We start from the raw sequence: 19823 nt of genomic DNA, 5'->3' as shown, positions 1-19823 counted from the left end.
CATGAAGCAAAATTGTTGCTCAAGTGAGCAAGGTCAATAATATCGTATATGAAAATATTTATTCAAGAGATGTATGTATAATAAAAAAAATGTGAACGAATAGGTTGTTGGTTATTTACACCTCTAATTGTGACATCAATGAAATCGGTCGCTACGAATTAAAATAGATTTGCTTACTCATTAATTATTTAGAATCCGCGACATAAGATTTTTTGGAAAGAAAAAAAGATGTAGAGTGGTGTAGTTATCAAGGTTATTTAATGAAAGCATGAATATATTGTATATATAATGTGTTTACTTTGTGTTAAAACAAAAATGGTAACTTGAATGAATTAGAATTAATTTGAATAGTCTTATATCAGAACAAGGCTAATAACAAGCAGCCAAAAAGTTTAAATCACAAACCATTCTAAATAACAGATTTAACAGAACTAATGGCATCAGGTAGAATGGCGAGCACAGAGACCTAATGTACCATTTTTAAAATATGAGTATTGCTAGTACTTGTGTTTTGATAGAGACAGCAACACGTAGGAAAGTTAAGGGAAGAAACTATTTCTACACAATGTTTTCTTGTTGGAGTTAACGTTCATTGGACAAATGGAGTTAAACTCATCGCTAAGAACAACCGTTTTAGAAATAAGCGAAAATTTTATTCTATATGAATGAATTAGATATTTTTTGCAAGATTCGTGAATCAATTTATCCATCATTTTTTTTTTTTTTGGTTGAACAATATTTTATCAAATCATATGGTTAATTAAGGTTACCGTCCCTACTGCTTATATATCAAACCAATGGCGTATAACAAAATCCCTGTATCTAATACACGTTACCCCCCCCCCCCCCCCCATCGCCTTTAAAAAAATTACGAGCGTATGTAAAAAATTGATATCTAATGAAAACTATCATTTTGTATGGTGTAAAAAAATGACAGAAAAATACATGAATGTGAATAGTATTACACTAACAAAAGCTTCTGTTACATAGTTGCAACAAATTTACATGTACCTGGTTTAATTTCCCCATAAGTACTCCAGGAATGTTTTTAAAAGAAGACATCAATCTGTTTCATGTACCACGGTACATGTAGACATGTATTCACTGGCATGCATGTATAGTTAGGAAAGTACTGGTATTGTTGGTAGCTGCACCTCTCTTCTACCCTCACACCTATCACCCAGTGTGTACCTATCCCACAAATGACCCTGACTTCAAACAAAGGTTATCGTTTTACAGTCTAGTTCAATATTTGAGGACCTAACTGAAGGAACACCAAAAAAATTTACGTTAAGGGCTAAAGAATATATCAGTCTGCGTTTCACAACAATGCATTTTTTAAGCATGTATAGGTTTAAATTGTTACGAAATAGATGAACATGAATAGTTTGTATATTAACTTAATCACCATGTGTAATCTGTTTTTCTTTGGTTCTTATAGAAAGATAAAGTGGAAAGATTATCAAATTATAAAAGACCAAATAGGCATCACAAGTATTATGATGTTTGAGGTAGACACGGTTAACTTTATTTTTTTTAATTATCAAAAGCCATTTGAAAACTTAGCAATAAACAAGTCAATGTCTCAATAAAGAAAGAGGTGAGTAACGTTAAAATCCTTTATTGAAAAGCTTAACCTATATTTTGGTTAAACCCGAAAGAAAAAAAAAAACCCAAGCTGATACATCGGTTAGAAATCGACATCTTTCCTGGCAGTGTTCCGGTATCATACAGACAACAGCCACTCAGGCCTCATTTATCTGGCGCATGCGCACTCCCACTTTGAGCGAGTTGTTTGGCGTGTGGTAGCAATTGCTCGTGTCCTGACAGGGGGCTGTGGGCGTGTTTCCTTCCTGTATACACAGACAACAACCTTGCCTTCCCGAAGAAACAACAGGTTCTCATTAACCAAACACAAATCATTCACGATGCCATCGGGGTGTTTTTTTCAAGACCTTGAGCTATCTATTTATTGACTTTGATTATAAAATTACGATAATTCGATTTCGCGGGAAAGAGGCTAATGATAATGAATTACCAATTAAAATATTTGCGTTACAGGCAGGGGGCATGATTCACGCTTTCAAATCCATCAAGTGAGTCATTTACATGTACATCTGTACTATTGGTACACTAAGTGGAATTGACAGAATATTTTGTGTAAATTGACTTTTGATATAAATATCAAAATGATATATTATTGAATAACTATACTATGTTATAGTTATGAGAGAGAGAGAGAGAGAGAGAGAGAGAGAGAGAGAGCTCTAGTTAATTTCTGTAATATTGTTAGCTTTTTAGTTTTTATATGCATAGCAATATTTCTCATGCCAATAATCATCAAACAAATAACGGTTAAACTAAAATAAATGATTTTTTGAGCTTTATGGATTAAGGATAATAATTCATTTTAAACATAATAAAAAAAACTGACAAGACGTCAATTTAAGAATTAAAGACACTATTTTACTTTTATCGAAAACCCGCCTACGTAACTTTAGCGTAATTATTATATCCTGAATTTATATTCCACCTACTAGCCATTGTATTAATATTTTACAAGATTAGGAAATTAACCAAGCGGAAATACATCATTGCTATTGGAAGTAGGAACATTTATGTCTTGTATTGTATAATGGATACGGTGTAGCAATAAGCCTATTTTAAAAAGTGTGTTAATCCGCGCCGTTTCCCGTCTAACATATTTTGTTGCTCGAATTTACGATGTAAATAAAGTTAATGGCATATATTATCATTTCTTCGAAATCATTTTTGCTAATACAAATCTAAGAAAATATAAACGCACGTTTTGTTAAGAGGAAAGTGGCATTACGTCGACGCAAAAAGCCAAAAATCAGCTTAACCAGTCGTTACCTTTATGCGCAAAAATATTACTTATCTTTTTATTTACGATAACATGGTTTTTCATTTAAACCACTATGCAGAAACCTAGATATAGAAAGAAAACGTGATTTGTCAATTCATATATAATATACATAGCCAATGATGAACGATATGTTTTTTAAAAACAAATTGGTGTGCTGGTGATAAAGTTGTCATATTTATCACCAATAAAAGCAAAGCACAATAAAAATTCACTGTTGAAAATCTCGAATTAAAAGCTTTGACTTCAACATTTTTTGTAAGCATCTAGAATATGAATAATTCTTATAATAAACAAATAATGATAAAGGCCTGAAAGTGGCGTCAATTACAACTAAAACAATAACCGCGATCGAACGTTTGGTGTTAAATGTTATTCCGGCGAATTGCGAATGTTACTTGTCCAGTTTTGGGATCTTGTATGAAAGGTAACGACATCAAAATGTCTGGCTTGTACATTCTGAAAAAAATTTTTTTAATCATGCAAACGATTTTTTCGATTGTCTCCTCATTCATTTGTGATATATGATCCATCCAAGATAGCAAAAGGGTAGCAAGTACATGTCACTCCTTATTAAATACAATATGTCATGTGATATAATTTATTAATAATTCCATATTTCTGCAAAATAGATTCAATGTGATTTAAAATAACGTTTTACCACTCTCTTAGATTAAAACAAACTGAATGCATATGTATGTACTTCACTGTGGAAAGGTTGCAACATCTCTGTAAAGTGCTACACATCATTTGTTCCCTCTGAACCTTGATTTTTTTTAGGGATAGAAACTTTTAAAATTGTTGAGTCACTTCATCATTATCATGACAAAAGTCTGAGACAAGATGAATTTGTCAGAAACAGCGCGAAAACAAACGAGAAACATTATACAATCCCAGATAGTAAAAGGGTTTTTTTTTCAAACACGGTTCCAATAACACATTTTGGCAGACATCTAAGTGTATTCATTAGGACAGGCTGGGGGTGAGCTCGCTACCTATTGTTGTCAAAATCAATGAAGAAAGCCAACAGTTGTCATATACAAAGACTTGGCATATAGGTACTACAGCAGGTTAGGAGGTGGGTTTTTTTACAATCAGAAACACCTTTGCGATATAGTCTTCAGTAAGAGTGCAAAAACGGAGTTCAGGAAAAGCTCTCTTAGTCTTCTAAAGTACAACAAACGTTAATTTTTGTGGAACACCTTCAAATGAAAATAGATATAGTAGAGTGCAATGCATACTGGACAGATTTTCTATAATTCAATTGATGCTGGAAGTAATAAACTAGCAATACTTTTGCAATTTCTTTTATCGTCGGAATTGCTGTTACAGGTACATGTAGAACCATTTGTATGAAAGCTCTCTTGCCTGCAGTCCAAAGAAAAAGTTGAAAGAGGTATTATAAGCTAGCTATGGGTCGATCCAGCGCTGAACTCTTTAAGTCCTTTAAGTCTCTGCTTTCTCTAAAAGTTATATGAGCATTACAAAAAAAAACCCACTAAGACACTTTCAAGCGATAACTTTGAACAAGAAATACAAGAACACTCGTTCAAGTCATCTATAAATATATTCACAAGAAAATTTGGGTGCTCTCTCTCAAATTTAGAAAAAGAAAACAGACATTGATTGGCGAATTTTGTTCCAAGTGAACTCGATCTTGCCAAAACTTTCGTGAAGTCTTTGAAACAATGAAAAACTCGATCGACCTTTTTTCTTAATTGTTATCAAACGGCGGGAAGGGTTTGCTACTCCTCTGAATTCAATTAAATAAACAGTGTTAACAACTTTCGGTTAAATTTACACAAATTATCCCAATCGTTTGTTGTCCTTTGTGGGGTTCATAGAGTTCATATTGTGTAAATATGTATTCTTCTAATTGTAAGAGCCCGTTTGTTTGGAATACACATTTCTGTCAATGAAATGGAGAAAACACACCCAACGACATGTACCAAAGCAAACTCAGATCTTTGATTTAACCTACAATTCCCAGTACACACATTATTTTCGGAAACAATATCCTGTTGAGGGCGGGATTGCAAGGAAAAGCTAGATCTCATGGAAATACGCCTAAAAGGATTCATTTCATTATTTAACACATTGAAAACTCTTATCTATGTTTGCCTATTTTGTTTGATCTCTGCAAGACATTGTACTTCACTCTCTCCATGCAACCTAAGTTTCCTTTCTATACATGTACAAAGTGCAACACGAGACAAATCATGTTTACTCAAATGAGATTCGTTTTAGCTCTTCATACGACATTAAATCATTTGCAATGTACTTTTCAATCCCGCATGGCTCATTAAAAATGGTTTCAGTAATAGGGACTGGAGTTCCTGTGATGTACGGATGGGTAGGGTGGGGATGATTTCTGCTCTTTACTTACAGGTGCGCGTTTCGAAAAGCTTCCTGAAATATAAAACAAATACAGGTACATGATAAGAATTTCTTCCGCGATATCAATTATTCAAGCTTCAACTGTTTTTTTATTGTCCAAAGAACATACAGCACATAATTTATTTTCATCATTTCATCGACTAATCACAAATTATTAATTATAAGTGTTGTAATTAGTAGATAAAATGGTGAAATAATGCATACTTAATATATATAAGTTATTATTTATAAAAATATTTAATACCATCATTTTTGTCATCTAAATTGATGCATTTGTAATATGTATGGATGATATTTTTATACTATACTTAATATAGCCATAAACAAAGCAATATAAACACTATTTATGCCCGTTCAATCAATCTTAGACTAGCTTTTTCATACACCTGCACATGTAGATATAAATTTAGATATAGATATTCCATTTGCACAATTTCTGATATCACAAATGGATACATACATATTGACTGTGTACTAAATGTGATATATTACTGGTTTTAAATTATCTAGAATTAGCCTGCGCGCTATATAATTCAACACATAACTGATTATTTTACAGGAAGCGATAAATGGAACTCACCTGTATTGTATATACATTTAGATTCTTCTGGGACATAAACATCATGATAATGCACTGTTTCGCAATGTTACAAACAGTACGATATCTTTTTGATATCTGTAAATATGTACATAAACTATTATTTAATTGCGTGACATGTGAACTGTATCAGAAGCAGCTGCAGACTAAATATAACAATCTTTACTCCCTATATATATTAGTAAGAATAATCTATGTCTTATATTATCTTGTCATAACATTGATCAGTGTCTTCTAAGTTCGCTTTGATTTTCTATTTTATGTGCATGTCAGCTAGTCTACTATTATTATCCTACATTAAGCATAATCCCCCAGCCTTTATTGTCTCTCCGACATGGATGAAAATATGCCCCAGCCTTTCCAAAGAGAACTTCCCAAAAATTTTACCAATTGCACGTGCAAATTATTGTGCTCGCAGTGGGTGGGTTAATAAAAGATGATGAGAATTATAGAGAGTAAGAATAAAAAATGACAGGCCTAAGATATGCTTTCCTTTCAGATAAATAATGCGTATATCTTATTGAGTATAAACTTTCACAGCTTGACGGCGATGCAGTTGAAGGCTTTAATAGCACGGATGTAGGTATAGATATATTTGTTGTGCACCCAGCGCCTGATGTTTCATGTTAAACATCAGGTAATGTTCTCGTGTTGTTTCATTCTTCGGTCATTTGGTAAAAATCTAAATAAAAAAGATCGATGTAGAACATGCTCTGCTATTTTGGAAACTGGAATCAAAGATCAAAAGGAAAGGCATATACCGCAGAAAATAGAAGAGAATTGGGGAAAAAAATAAAGTCACAGCTGTATGGATTTTTTAACACAAAAATGGCCCTATTCTCTTGCTATAAAATAAAAACTTAACTTTGCCGTTAGATTGATCTTAAAACACTTCCAAAATCCGTGTGTGCGACTATACTCGTAATAATTCAATACTAACACAATGTTTTTCTTAGCTAAAGAATTCTTACAACAAATCTAATGTTAACTAGATATGCATGTAAGATTAACGTTGTAAAAAACTTCAATCAAAAGCATATACATGTAACTTACTCCTCTAAAAGAAAAACCACAATGTACATGTACATATGGTAGCGAGAACGCTTTCATATTTAATATCATTATTTAATACAAAAGGATTAAGGTAATATTGTTCAATCTCATTTTATAAATTGTATGTAGATATAAGTATACACAAACAGCTTTATACATAATGGATAAAAATTCACGTACATATGCAGTCTACATTCAACAGTCTTAAACTATTTCTACTTATTCTGTACTTATATTTTTAACGTAAGTACTGGAACTCTTGTGATGTACATTTGTACGTAATCATATATATCGATATACGTTAGACCTCCTCTTGTGGAGGAATGGTTCACTTATACACAATTTGAAGAACAAGATTTCGCCAGGTACAGTACAGCTCCATTGGAACTCTGCTGACATATCCCAGACTAGTGTAGGAGTGCTTACAAAAACCAAACCATTCAAATAAAAGTGTTTTGTACCGAAAATCCAGAATCATTCGTAGTGAAATAATTTAAACACAGAAACCAAGCAACAGGTGTTGAGGTTGAAAAAATTATTACAGATTGTCATCTTGTATATAAACAGTTTATTGTTCATGGTACATTTTTGTTTTGTTTTTTTTAGAAAAAAAATCTTATAATCCCACAACATATTTTTGGTGCTGAAATACTCTGATATTACGTTAAGTTGAGAAATGCAGAGAGTGCAAAAAGTTCAATTAGTGCATGCCTATATTTCCTACTAAAACACTTATATTCAAGGAAGCATTGAGTTCGAATTGTGAATTCTTTGATTCTATCATTTTAACAGTGTTCCCTCTAAATACAAATACCGTAACGTTACATTCATACAAAATATACCGTAATACACAATGTCATTTGTACCATTTTCAAGAGAACCATTCCCATTTCTGCAAGCAAAATTGAAATCATTGTAATTCAGAAAATAAAAGAATCATGCTACAACAAGTCAACAGCCTTAAACACCGAGCGAATTAGAATCAATGACTTTTCGTGTTTGTAAGAACAAACAAGAACTCTAGACACCTGGGAATGGTACCTCCACTGGGGAGCTTCCCCCCAATAAGAAAACATCTTTTAATAACCACCGCTAGCTGTTGATGAAAATAACTTTTTTTGTTTTGGTTTCTTTGGGATCACCGTAGGTGAAAGCAAACTTTGAAATTGATGAAGCAACAGTCATTGGCCATTGAGGGTAATTGGATTTGGAATGGTTTGGGAACTGTTTTGCCGTAAGGTCATAGAGAGGTCACGATAGCTCCAGTAATAGAGGCAACTATAATAAAAGACAATGGTGGTGTTCGACGTTTTGTCATAATTAGTTAAGTAACATGTTACGATGGCATGCTGGATGAACTTGCCATTCTATGCTAAAGCTTACAATGAAGTCGTTTTAACTGAAAACAGTTGTTTCTGTTTTCTCGTGTAACTGAATACTACTCTTGGCCTTATTGGATTCAAATGGAGTTATTTGTTTTGAAGCAATATATATTATGGCTGATTCTATCATCTGATTATGATATTTTTGTGAACAAATAAATATATGAACATAATATTTTTCTTATTATAAGATCAATTTTGATGTATTTTCTTCATTTTTTTATTTTTTGCTCTTATTCTGAAGATTTTCTCTGATGATAAATGTATCATGCAGTTACATTTGCACTTTTTATAAAGGAGTGGGGTTGTTTAGAAAATCGTTTAAAATAAATATTTATTTCATCAAAACATTTAATACATTTTTCATTCATGTTAACAAATCAAAATATGTTTATCATTAAACCCTTTCATAGATCGCTCACGATCGCTATCAGTTTATCACATGTTTTGCTGCTTAATGCGATCGCACTTTTAGTAAAAGTCAACAGTACTCGCAGTATTATCAAGCGACGTCGTACAAAATATACCGGTATTGTAGTAACACTTAGGTATTGGGAAAAAGAAGCAAAATCTTTTATAACGTATAAATTTTGCCTCGAGTGTATACCAATATATAATGCTTAAATCAAATAGAAAGACTGAACACGAATTAAGGTGATAAGTGTCACTGTAAGCAAGTAAAACGTTAAAAAAAAAACTCGTTAAGTTCTTTTGTTTATTTTGAAACACCGAACGTCACAAATAGATGTGTCAAATGCATCCTTAAATTTGAGGAAAGAGGCAACCTCTAAGTGTAATGTTGAAATTATGTGTTGTCTACATCTTGAATGTCAACAGACTCCATCCATAGAGCACCTGTGCATGAGAGGGGGTTCCATGCAATAACATACATTCCGTGCATCCGATTCATCAGTAGTGCTTGCTTTGGTACTCTGATGCCTAATTGTACCAACTGATGTTGCAATGGTACACTGTACTAAGGAGGTAAACTTTTAAAGAAAGCGGAAAGCACTGACGGAAACTGCAGACGTCTGATTGCAATGTCATGATCGTTGGGCCAATTAATTACGTCTCTTCGCACCCCATGCTAACTTTTGCAAGCGTAGGTGTACATGGGCGCCGTTCACTAATATTAATATACACAAACCGGAAATCTGTAAGTAGTTAATGAATTATATCAATCAGCGCAGGCAAAATGTGGGGGCAGTTTTTCTATGTAGAGTAGATGGAGACTGGTTGTATGAATTAATAAGAACGGCAGTTGATATGATGGCGCGTGTGCGACGGGTCATGGAGAGAGCATGTCGGTAGCTTGATCTAAGATTGATTAATGTTTCAATAAACACGGATTTACTTATCAGCAACATCGGGCACCCAAAACACGGTTAATCGGCGAAGATTGGCGGCAAATCTCATTTAACAGTGAAAGTGTATTACTCTCGTTTCTTCTTTTTTTATCATTTTGTTATCTTTCTGAATTCTAGCATCAATAAAAATGTAGAGCAGTTGGTTAAAAGGACCAAGCCCTAATCAACAGAGCTCTATTAACCCGGTTTCAAAATCAACATTTCAGATTTTACTCAATAAACATACTTATCATTATTTTTTGTAATGAGGTGTGTCACTTAAGTGCGGTTCTATGCTACAGTGTAACATTTTGATATTTAGTGAAATTTGATTCAAATCAATACTTTTAAATAAATGCTTAATTTTCAACCCCACATATCTGTTTTTTTTCTTTGATAAAAATTGGTCAAATTTAATATATATACATGTGAAAATATAACAACGTTATTAATACATATGGATGTCGTTTGTGTTCGGCAATCTCCGGCTTCCAGATATCATCACGGTATGGTGTCGTGATTGTTGTCTTAAGCAATTATCTGTCTTGTCAAAAAGTCTTATCAAAAACCACGAAGAAAAGAAAGATAAAGTCTGAAAACTTGGTTAATCATAGCCTTTGATAGCAATCTTTTGTCACATCATGCAGGAACTAACTCCCATTTTCCTTTCATCATATGGATAAGAAACCAGACGTTAGCGATATTAATAAAAGTGGCAATTACCCGTTCATCTCGCAAAATGGATTACAAGTGGAGCATGCTTTAAACAAACCCCCTTAAAAAACCTGATTGCATAATTTTCTCGTGTGATTTATAAGAATCGATATTTTTTTCTCATTGGACTCCATATCAATTCCCCTTCTGTTTGCGCCTTTTACAACGTCAATATTTATCAAAATTTTAAACTTTCGAATACGAGTCAGTCTGAAGTACTTGCTAAGTTTAGTCAGAAACACAACAGAAACTAACACCAGCCAAATCGGCTAATTTCTGAACGGGAATAAAATAGATTTTAGGTGAAGTGTTAATTCTAATAATACATGTGCTTTTATTTTTTAAAAAAAAAGGGTTTGATGTTTTAAAGTTAATGCGTAATTATGCTAAAAATATCGTGACTCTACTGAAAAAGCATTAAGTCTAGAGGAGAGTAGTGGCTTGTCATTATTAACCTGCATATATAAAAGCAAAAATGGGACAATGGGATCAAGTGTTGAGTAACACTTACTCCTAAATCTTTGCTTTATTGAACTCTCTGCGAATAAGCTTGAATTTATAACTATACAGATATTAAATACAATGAGACGAGACTTTTGAAGTAGACTGTGAATAAAAATCTTCATAAAAGAATGGCCGATAGATCACTTTTTATGCCCTATTTTTTGTTTGTTAAAAGCTTGATTATTTATTATTTTAGCATTTCCTAATAAGACATTGACCCGACCTTGAAGAAATTTTGAAGTTCAATGTAGCTAAAAACGGGGCTTAATCTATTGAAGTTACGTATTGAACCTCCAATGCACTGCATGTGCCAAGGTGCATGTCACGGTTTCCAATCTACACAACGATGTTTTGGGTAACAGTCTGTCACCCAGTGTAAATATGTCAATACGGAAATTGTATCTCTGTGCCAAAATCAATAGTCTTGTTAAAATAAGCCTTCAGTTTGGCAAAACTGGTCGATGCCAGCACCAGGACATGGTGTGATAAAAACCCCTCCATTTATTTTCGTCAAAGTTTTTTTGTATTTGAAAACAGACAAACGAGATAAAGGAAAGTTTAAAGGAGACTTAAATAACATAAGACGGTTTCAAGAAAGCACATTTCATTTTTATTGAAATGGATATACAAAGATAATCGAAATAACATGAATAAAGAAACAATTGTAACAAAACCAAGAAGCATTCGATGCTTGGGTATAATATAAACTCTGTCTTCAGATTTAATAGAGTGGCATCTTAGTGAGCAATGATTTGATCATTTATCTCGTTAAAAACATCACAGGGAAATGCCGTCGTTCTCAAATTAAGGGGGCACATACCGGAACTCTGTCTTGTGTTCAAAGACTTGTGTATTAAAACGCACAGTCTGACAACTATATTCTAATTTCTTAATTTCTTGCAACACGCCCGATTAACAATTTGCTTAACAATGCAATTCTCACAGCACCTTTTTGATAATCTGATTCTTTGAAGATTCAGACTGTTCACAGATAATGCTGGATTGTTTTCATTTCTCTTGCAAACCTCTTCTTTAGATTTAACATGTTCTTGTTCGTGTCTCACGCGCATTTTCGCGAGAGCACTTGTTCACGTGAGTTTGAGCGGCGAATTGACATCCATTGAGGTCCGCCGTTTATCGAACTCGGCACAGTCTTTTTTCCCACTGAACATGGCACCTAGTTTCTTGGAAACATTTACTAAAGAAGTTCTCCTGCGCTTAAGCATCGATTTCTGTTGCTGGTTCATTTTAGCGTCTCTGAGCAAAGCCTGGAATGCAATGTTGATCGTGACGTAATTTTCCGCGGCGGAAACTTCGTAATACTGACAGTTATACTCTAGCGCCACCTGGTGGCCTTCCTCGACGCCAACAGTTCTTCTGTGTTCGAGGTCCGTTTTGTTGCCCAGTAGAAGGACGGGAATGTAAGAGTTTGAACGCACTTTGCCGATAGTGTCCAGTAGAGATTTCGCCCTTTCGAATGAACACGTATCACAAATACTGTAAACTATCACAAACGCGTCGGCCCAGTTCATCTGTGTTTCTGCTGATGGCGAAGTTCCATTACTCTAAAAAAGAAAACAATTTCAAATCATCTTTTTAAAAATCATATAAGCAGTTATCATTTCATTGTATAGCTATAAAATATATACAAGATTTCGAATGATAATAAATATGTTTAACACGAATAAGGAGGTTTTTCTCATTTTTGTGTTTATTGGCATTAATATTTCAGATGACCTATATATACGATATGGATTAATATGAAATGTTTACATTCAATCGAATATTAGCACGAATTCCAAAGATAAGACAGATAATGTATTTAGGGTAATGCATAATTCCCCGTAATCACTTCAACCATGTCAACACTCCAGCTAACACTGGCTCTTCAAATTTACACATTCCGTGGGTCAGAACAAATAAACCCGAAATATAGGTAATAGATTATGACTTCACTGCGTTTATATTATCAGGTAGAGCAGTACTTAGACTAATTTTCAATGAAAACAGAGACACTAAAGTTGAAACTACAAGCATTTTGTGTTTTCATAATATTGTTGTTGTTATTGTTGGAACTTCGTAAGATTTGTTCGTCTGAACAATTGTTTTTCTTTTATAACGTTACGTAATCACTATTCATTCATTCAGGTTTTTATGATTACGTATGTTGATTTCGGCCTTGCCCAGGGAAGAACATTGCTTCTTTATCTTGTATCCGCATTTTTGAGGAGATTTGTCATTAGGGTTTTGACAGTTGGAGGAAGATGAGTAAGAATTGAAATCTACCTTTTTGCTACAGGTGTCTAGAATTTCGATGTCTGTCAGATAGTCTTCTTGCTTTATGCACGACTTGTACAAAAGATCTGTGAAAAGAGATTAAAAGTGCATAAGTTATAGGATTTCAAAAAACAAAAGTGCACATTTGAAATTAAAAACGCACACGATAATTTGACAAAACACGATTGTTCTCACCTATATTTGAGTTGTATTCTCCAATAAATCTTTTGGTTAAAAATCTCACAGTGACAGCTAAAAGAAATAAAAAATATCATTAATAAACTGAAACATTTAAGTCAAGTGTTTACAACAAATTGTCAAATATTAAAAATTTTAATTACAAAGAACAAAATAATTATATCTTTTTTCATGAAATCACTGAAATTTCACCACAACAGTCCCTGCACAATAATTTGCAAAGGTTTTCAAAACTATAACTTATTTCTTTGAAAAGGTTTGTTATACAATTAAAAACAATGTTCACTTCAGGAGTTCTTAATTGCTGCATTATTTAATTACGTAAAGGAATAGCCTAAACGTGATGGAGTAATTCACACAGAAATATTCTGAGCTCTTTAACAGGTGTAAAGAAATGTAACATAACGCCTCTTTTTCCTCCAATTTATGTCGTAAAATTAAAGATTTAGTCGCCTTTTGTCGAGAACCCATAAGATTACACTTGGTTGACAAATATTGTTTTAATTTGAAGTTGAGAGTAGGACGTCCATTGTCAAATCTAGCGCGGGGGCCCCCTTTACCTAGATCCCTATTTATCTAGTTGTTCAAGGTAAGAACGTGGCTGTATGTGATGATGGGTTGAATAATGCAGGAATGTTAATTTCTCGACATCGGGCGCTGTATAAGCAATTTTAGATCTTGAAACCCCTGATGATCACTTACAAACTTATTTTACATAGAAGTGTTCAGGTCACATAAAAAAGACAAAGCTGGCATGATTTTCTTTGATCCGGGTTCTACCCACTGAGTTGTCTAAAACCAAGCCACCCACAATTTAGCTCCTACATATTTTTACCCGATGTTTTATGTACTAAGGGAGTGCAAGCTGTACAAAAGCTGCTTCTTTATAATCAGGTGCTATCTTCTTGTCCGATGTATTTCTTTTAGGTTGTCAGGATCCGCTTTATATTATTTTTATCAATGAATATATAACATGTTAATCAAAGAAAAAAACTATACATAGGTCCGTTTCAACTCTCTTTATATCTCGGATTTATATTCACCACCCTCAGCTCCCGAATCATTTTTGTCTTTTATGTTTCCAACAAAGATACAATGAACTCATCTATGTGTGCGAGATTTTTTTTTGGTGCTTAATCTCCTTCCCTTTTCTCCTTCGTCAGCGGTTTATCGTACAACAAAATCGTACTTTCAGATCATATGCTGCATTTTATACAAGATAAATATATTTTTTGCTTAATGTTGCGTAATCAACATGATCTTGGCATATATTGCAGATGTTTCTGAAAGGGTTAATATCCGAAGAACCATTCACGAAGCCAAAAGCACTTGCCGACTCAAATCGAAGAACAATGTATTTCTGATTAAGGTTTATTTCTCTATGAAAGTAAAATATTTAAAAGTTATGTATGGATGAGAACTTTAGAGAGAGTGTGCACGCATTAACTGTGCAGTGTTAATGTAACACGAGGCTTCTTCTATGGCAGTAAAAAGCAATAACCCTTGAAAAACAAAAAGTAAAACTTTAATTAAAGAGAGCGATATTGTAAATGGTTCGTAAAACAATGGTCTCCAGTCTTTGTGTTCAATCCGTAAGTGCACGCCGAGGGTCAACGTTTGTCTGAAAACTGCATTAAAACGTTACAGTCGTAAACAATGTTCTTTGTGACTTCAAAGAATTCAAAGCAGTTAACCCATTTTAAATTTCTTTGTAAAAACTCTAGACTTGCAAGAAATGTAAATTTCTGTTCAAGGTACAACATCTAAATGTTTTATCGTTGTATTTCCGCATTTATTGTCACGACGAACAAGAAAAGACATGAAAAGATGTGATGGGTGAGCTCATATTGCCATCTTATGGATTACCAGCGAAATCACCAGACCACGAAATGACATGGAACCGCCGCTTCAGACTCAAATTGTCAAAATAGTTCTTTGATGTCCGTTCTAAGCTATTTAGCAAGGACCCCAACAATAACAAAGAATTAACATATGTAAAGAAAAAAACCTTCAGCGCTTGGTAACTTGCGGGACAGTGTGTATATCGTTTAACTTTAAAAATGCCTTAGTGGTTGCAAAAAAGACCAAGACCCAGACTTAACGGCTATTACCCATATAGGTCTTTGTTTGCTCATCATAAGAAAAAATGCAAAGTAAATAGAAAGCAAAGACTTTAAATAGGCTTCTATTTTATTTTTCTGCCATATTAAGTCGTGAAAAATGAACGTTTAAACATTGCAGACATTTAATACATGTCATCGTCCTTGAAATAAATCCACCTACATAAATCGGCAAGTTTGATTATAGCTCATTTCTGATAATTACCCTCCTTGGTGTTGCTTTTGTAATGTGTGTTGAAAACAAACAATTAAGGTCAGACTTGACATCTTTAAAATATTGGATGTCTTATATAGGGATTTTGACATCTTTAAAACCTTGAAACACCAATAAAGGGATTTCCTGGTCATATATGTGTACAAAAGTCTTCAACCATCTCAAATTTGCCATCAGCTTTTAAAATTGTGTGAGAAGGTCTATCAGCAAACATGCTCTTATTGTACGGTGGGTATACTTCAAACTTCTGATTTTTCAAATGGCTTTGTGTACTGCCAAACTGGAACAACATGGTCCACTCTAGATTCTGACGAGTGTTAGTAGGCGGTGTTTACCAATTAAAACATAAACTCCGGAGATTTCTCTGTTCGTGATCCCAAAACCAAACAAAAAGCAACGTTTAGAAGTCTTATTTTACGTCAAATCCCTGCACCAAGAATCACGTATAATGGCCAGCGCCACCATTCACTCAGATGTTAGAACGAAGAGAGAAAAAATAGGAAGGGAAAATCTACTTCAGAGGAACAGATGGGTGGCTGTTCAAGGCAATCTGAATTATGGGCTTTTGCTGTTTGTTTTCTGATCAAAGCCATCGTACATCATCGCAAAACGTGATGTAGTCGTCCTAGACAGTATGCACTTATTGTGTTTTTACTGTAGTACTTATCAAGCAGTTTTGTGGGTAGACAGAAGTTTCCGGTTTTTTATCTAGTGTTTTTCGACATAAAAATGAAATCAATCTGATAATAAGTTTGTAAAAAAAAAAAAAGAAGGAAGAAAAGAAACGCGTGTACTTTACAATTTGCACTTTTGAGTTGCGTTTTGGTAACTTAAGTCTCGCCTTCGACCCATACAGATGTTAAATTAAGTTTTTATCAGCATGCAAGATTCTGATGGTAAATACAGTCTATTATAAATGCCTAAAACATATTAACTGTATTTAAATTAAGTTTTGCTCGCCACTGCTAGGTTTAAATGCAATAAATGTAGTTAGGTTTAAGAACGAAAAAGGTTCACAAGACATCAACATATTGAATATTTCAAAAGAATATTCTAAAATAAATGAGAGCAAGACTCACCTGATTTACCCGTCTTTTCTGCCCCTAGGACCACTACTCTTAGTGATGACGTCATAGTGGTCTTCATTAGGAATTGGTCCTTTGGCAATTAAGAGTCTTTATTAAAATAATAAAATCCACAAAGTTAAGACACAATCATCAGAATTATTCCAGGTAGTATATATAGTCACGCACGATCTCTTGGTAAAAGTTTACTACACATTGCTTGTAAACACAGTCGCTTTCTTTTATATATACTCTCCCACTCTACGAAAAAAAAATTGAATAATTAAAGTGAAGCCGCTAGATGATTTGCGACAGGAGGTTCGATAATTGCTGATTTTTTTTCTCTTCCCTCTATCTTCCGCAAAATCGGTTATTCATTTATAGAGCTACAATCGCTGGCCCGCATCCATGTAAACTATGAATACACTGTATCCCGGCTCGGCTTTTAGCATCAATGACTCCACGGGATTCGGAGCACGAGGCTTAAACAACCTGGTGTATGGTTAGAAAAAAAAATAACTTATGCAAGAAGTTCACTCAACTTCTATCCTTTCCAAATGCACCTAATTCGCACACGTCAAGGTTTTTTGCTTAAACTGATCCTTTGAATCAATATTTTTGAAACAAAATAATGGATTTAATACGATCGTGGAGCTCTCGCCCCCTAAGTCTAAATGTGTGCTATCTGAGGGTCGAAGCTTATATAGCTGTATACACACACGCACAGGTGCTTTATTAAAAGAACGGCGCACAGGTGAAAACGGGACAGGCTCTGTTCAGAAGGTAAACACTGTCGATCGTTGAAGAAAACTCTTGTTTGACACAGGTCCTGCCAATAGCCTTCAATACATCTAAACAAGACTGCTATTCTGTAAGGGCTTTTTATATGATTTTGCCTCCTTTATTACGAAGTCTCCGACGCGAATTATGTATTTCACTGGGTCAGATCCGGGCGTGAAGTTGAAGGGATTCTCCGGTCACTCATAATTTACCTACCCATCCATTTTATTGTCGCCTTTTGTCCTCTGCTGTAATTATGTTTCATTGGGCCAATTTAGATGTATTAGGGCGAGTTAATCTTGAGGTCGTCTTCCTCACGAATGGTGGTGAGCTGTTCATAGCATTATATGGGTTAATATATCTTTAGGTCATTCTAGCTTTACTGTGATTATGCATTCGAATTTAAATTTAAAATGTTCCAAAGAAGAAATTTTTTTTTTACTATTATTACCATTTTAAAATGCCAGATATTACGTAAGGGTCAAATTGCAAATGATTTTATTCAGACGACAGGTATTCAGTTTCTGATTTATAATATTTCTTGTTTGAATTACGTCTTTGAGTAAACAAAACGTATTCTTCGAATATGGGAGATATCATTTCCTGTTTTGCATTTCTATTGTGTTCTCGTGTTTTTGAGTGTTTTGTTAGTCTCTGACGATGGTTATTTTCATACATTGTAAAATCTTCATAAATTTTCCCGGGGCTTCTTATATATCTCCTCTTTCTTTATGAAAAATCAATAAGTTCACGAAATCTATATATATCGCCTAAAATAAACAAAACTATCCGGGATTTCCTATATGATCTATGGAAATCCTTCGTCACCATTTTCGTATATAAATATCTATATTCTTCCAGATGTAAGTGAAATGACCCAGTCAATGATATTATTTGTCAAGAGTATGACACACACACTGAGTTCAAATTACTCATAGAGAGGACATCGTCGCTATCTTTTACCTATCTCTCTGACCTGCTCTGAATTTGAAAGTTTGTTAAATCTCGCGTGTGAAGAGCTAGCTACAGTCACTTAGTTACAAGGGTATGTTGCTAGATTTGGTGTCAGCCGTATTCCACAACGCAGAAAACCGAACGGACCCATGTAAATTTAATTTCATTCGAAAAATAGATTTGGGATTATAATTTTGAGTTTTTATCATCACCCACGATAATAAATTGTTCATGGAATTGATAAGATAGAACAGCCGCGTTAGATCCTTACTCGGCGGGGGATTCTGTATACACTTTTAATCGAATGAATTGAAGTCAACTTTCATAAATAGGTTTTGTTTGAAATTGTTTACAAGAGGTCCTGTTTCAGTTAGTGGTGCTCTCTCTCTCTCTCTCTCTCTCTCTCTCTCTCTCTCTCTCTCTCTCTCTCTCTCTCTCTCTCTCTCTCTGAAAATGAATAGTAAAAACATGCCAGGATAGACTGATAATATTGCTGTCAAAACCAAATTGGAGAACAGCTAGCTTTTAAGTTTTAATTTTTTTTATTCTGCACCAAAAAATATCGCCACCACTGGCAAACGTTGTGTTCAATTTCTTGGAGGGTTGAGGTTAGGTATTGGGGGTCACATCTTTATATCCTCTACTGCATCTCTCTCTCTCTCTCTCTCGCTCTCTCTCTCTCGCTCTCTCTCTCTCTCTCTCTGACTGAGTCACGTTAGTACCCAATACATAATCGAAAAGCTCACAAGGTCACAATTTCTTTTAATAAACTACTGATTATGTTTGTAAAAACAAAGTTTATTTTTTAACAAAACAACAATCTAAACCAATGGTTTAAATCTCTCGCAATCTGATCTTGTTATTCCTCAATAAAAACATTTTCCCCGATTTAATATGAATAATGAATTTATTTCAAAACGCCCTGATCTCTTTCAAGTGGTGTGTTTCGATAAATTATTATTTTTCGCGATTCAGAGATATATGCACCTGTTTGGTGTGTATTTCCAATCGAGTCCATTTATCGAACTCATACAGAGCCTCTAGCATTTCGTGTAACCCGGTGCAAAAAGCTCGCTTAATACCTGTCCAGGAACCTATTCACCCCAAATACTCCCTCTTAATTCCATTGCCTGGGAGGGGTGTTATGCTTTGTTTATTTTCCTCCCTACTTTTTTTCTCACCTTCCATCTATCCTGTGGCACTTCCTTTATTTCCTAGATTTATATCTCGCTGACGAATTTGAAAGATGAGGAGAAGGTTTGCACTCTAAACTTGGAAATCATCAATTAAGAATACATGATAATGGGTTTTGCTCTCTCACATTCGTGCGATTAATTG

At 34.2% G+C, this 19823-nt stretch overlaps 1 protein-coding gene across 1 annotated transcript; it reads right to left on the bottom strand.

Annotated features, from left to right (window-relative positions):
- Positions 1–11470: 11470 nt before the first annotated feature.
- LOC128185657 (ras-related and estrogen-regulated growth inhibitor-like protein) lies at positions 11471–17817 on the bottom strand. Its single transcript, XM_052855275.1, has 4 exons — positions 16767–17817; positions 13351–13407; positions 13165–13241; positions 11471–12443 (listed from the first exon to the last, which is right to left on the bottom strand). Exons 1-4 carry the CDS (start codon positions 16831–16833, stop codon positions 11967–11969), a joined length of 678 nt encoding a protein of 225 aa, XP_052711235.1. The 5' UTR covers positions 16834–17817; the 3' UTR covers positions 11471–11966.
- Between the last annotated feature and the right edge of the window lie 2006 nt (positions 17818–19823).

This window comes from Crassostrea angulata, chromosome 5 (genome assembly GCF_025612915.1).
Source record: "Crassostrea angulata isolate pt1a10 chromosome 5, ASM2561291v2, whole genome shotgun sequence".
Classification (NCBI taxonomy): Eukaryota; Metazoa; Mollusca; class Bivalvia; order Ostreida; family Ostreidae; genus Magallana; species Magallana angulata.
Note: the sequence above shows the minus strand (reverse complement) of the source record. Positions and strands in the feature narration are given on the sequence as shown.

Coding starts and splice junctions, on each gene's coding strand:
- LOC128185657 (XM_052855275.1), bottom strand. CDS start 16,833: ATGAAGACCACTATGACGTCATCACTAAGAGTAGTGGTCCTAGGGGCA. Junction 13,242..13,350: donor AGAATACAACTCAAATATAG/GTGAGAACAATC, acceptor CTCTTTTCACAG/ATCTTTTGTACAAGTCGTGC. Junction 12,444..13,164: donor TAGACACCTGTAGCAAAAAG/GTAGATTTCAAT, acceptor TTTCTTTTTTAG/AGTAATGGAACTTCGCCATC.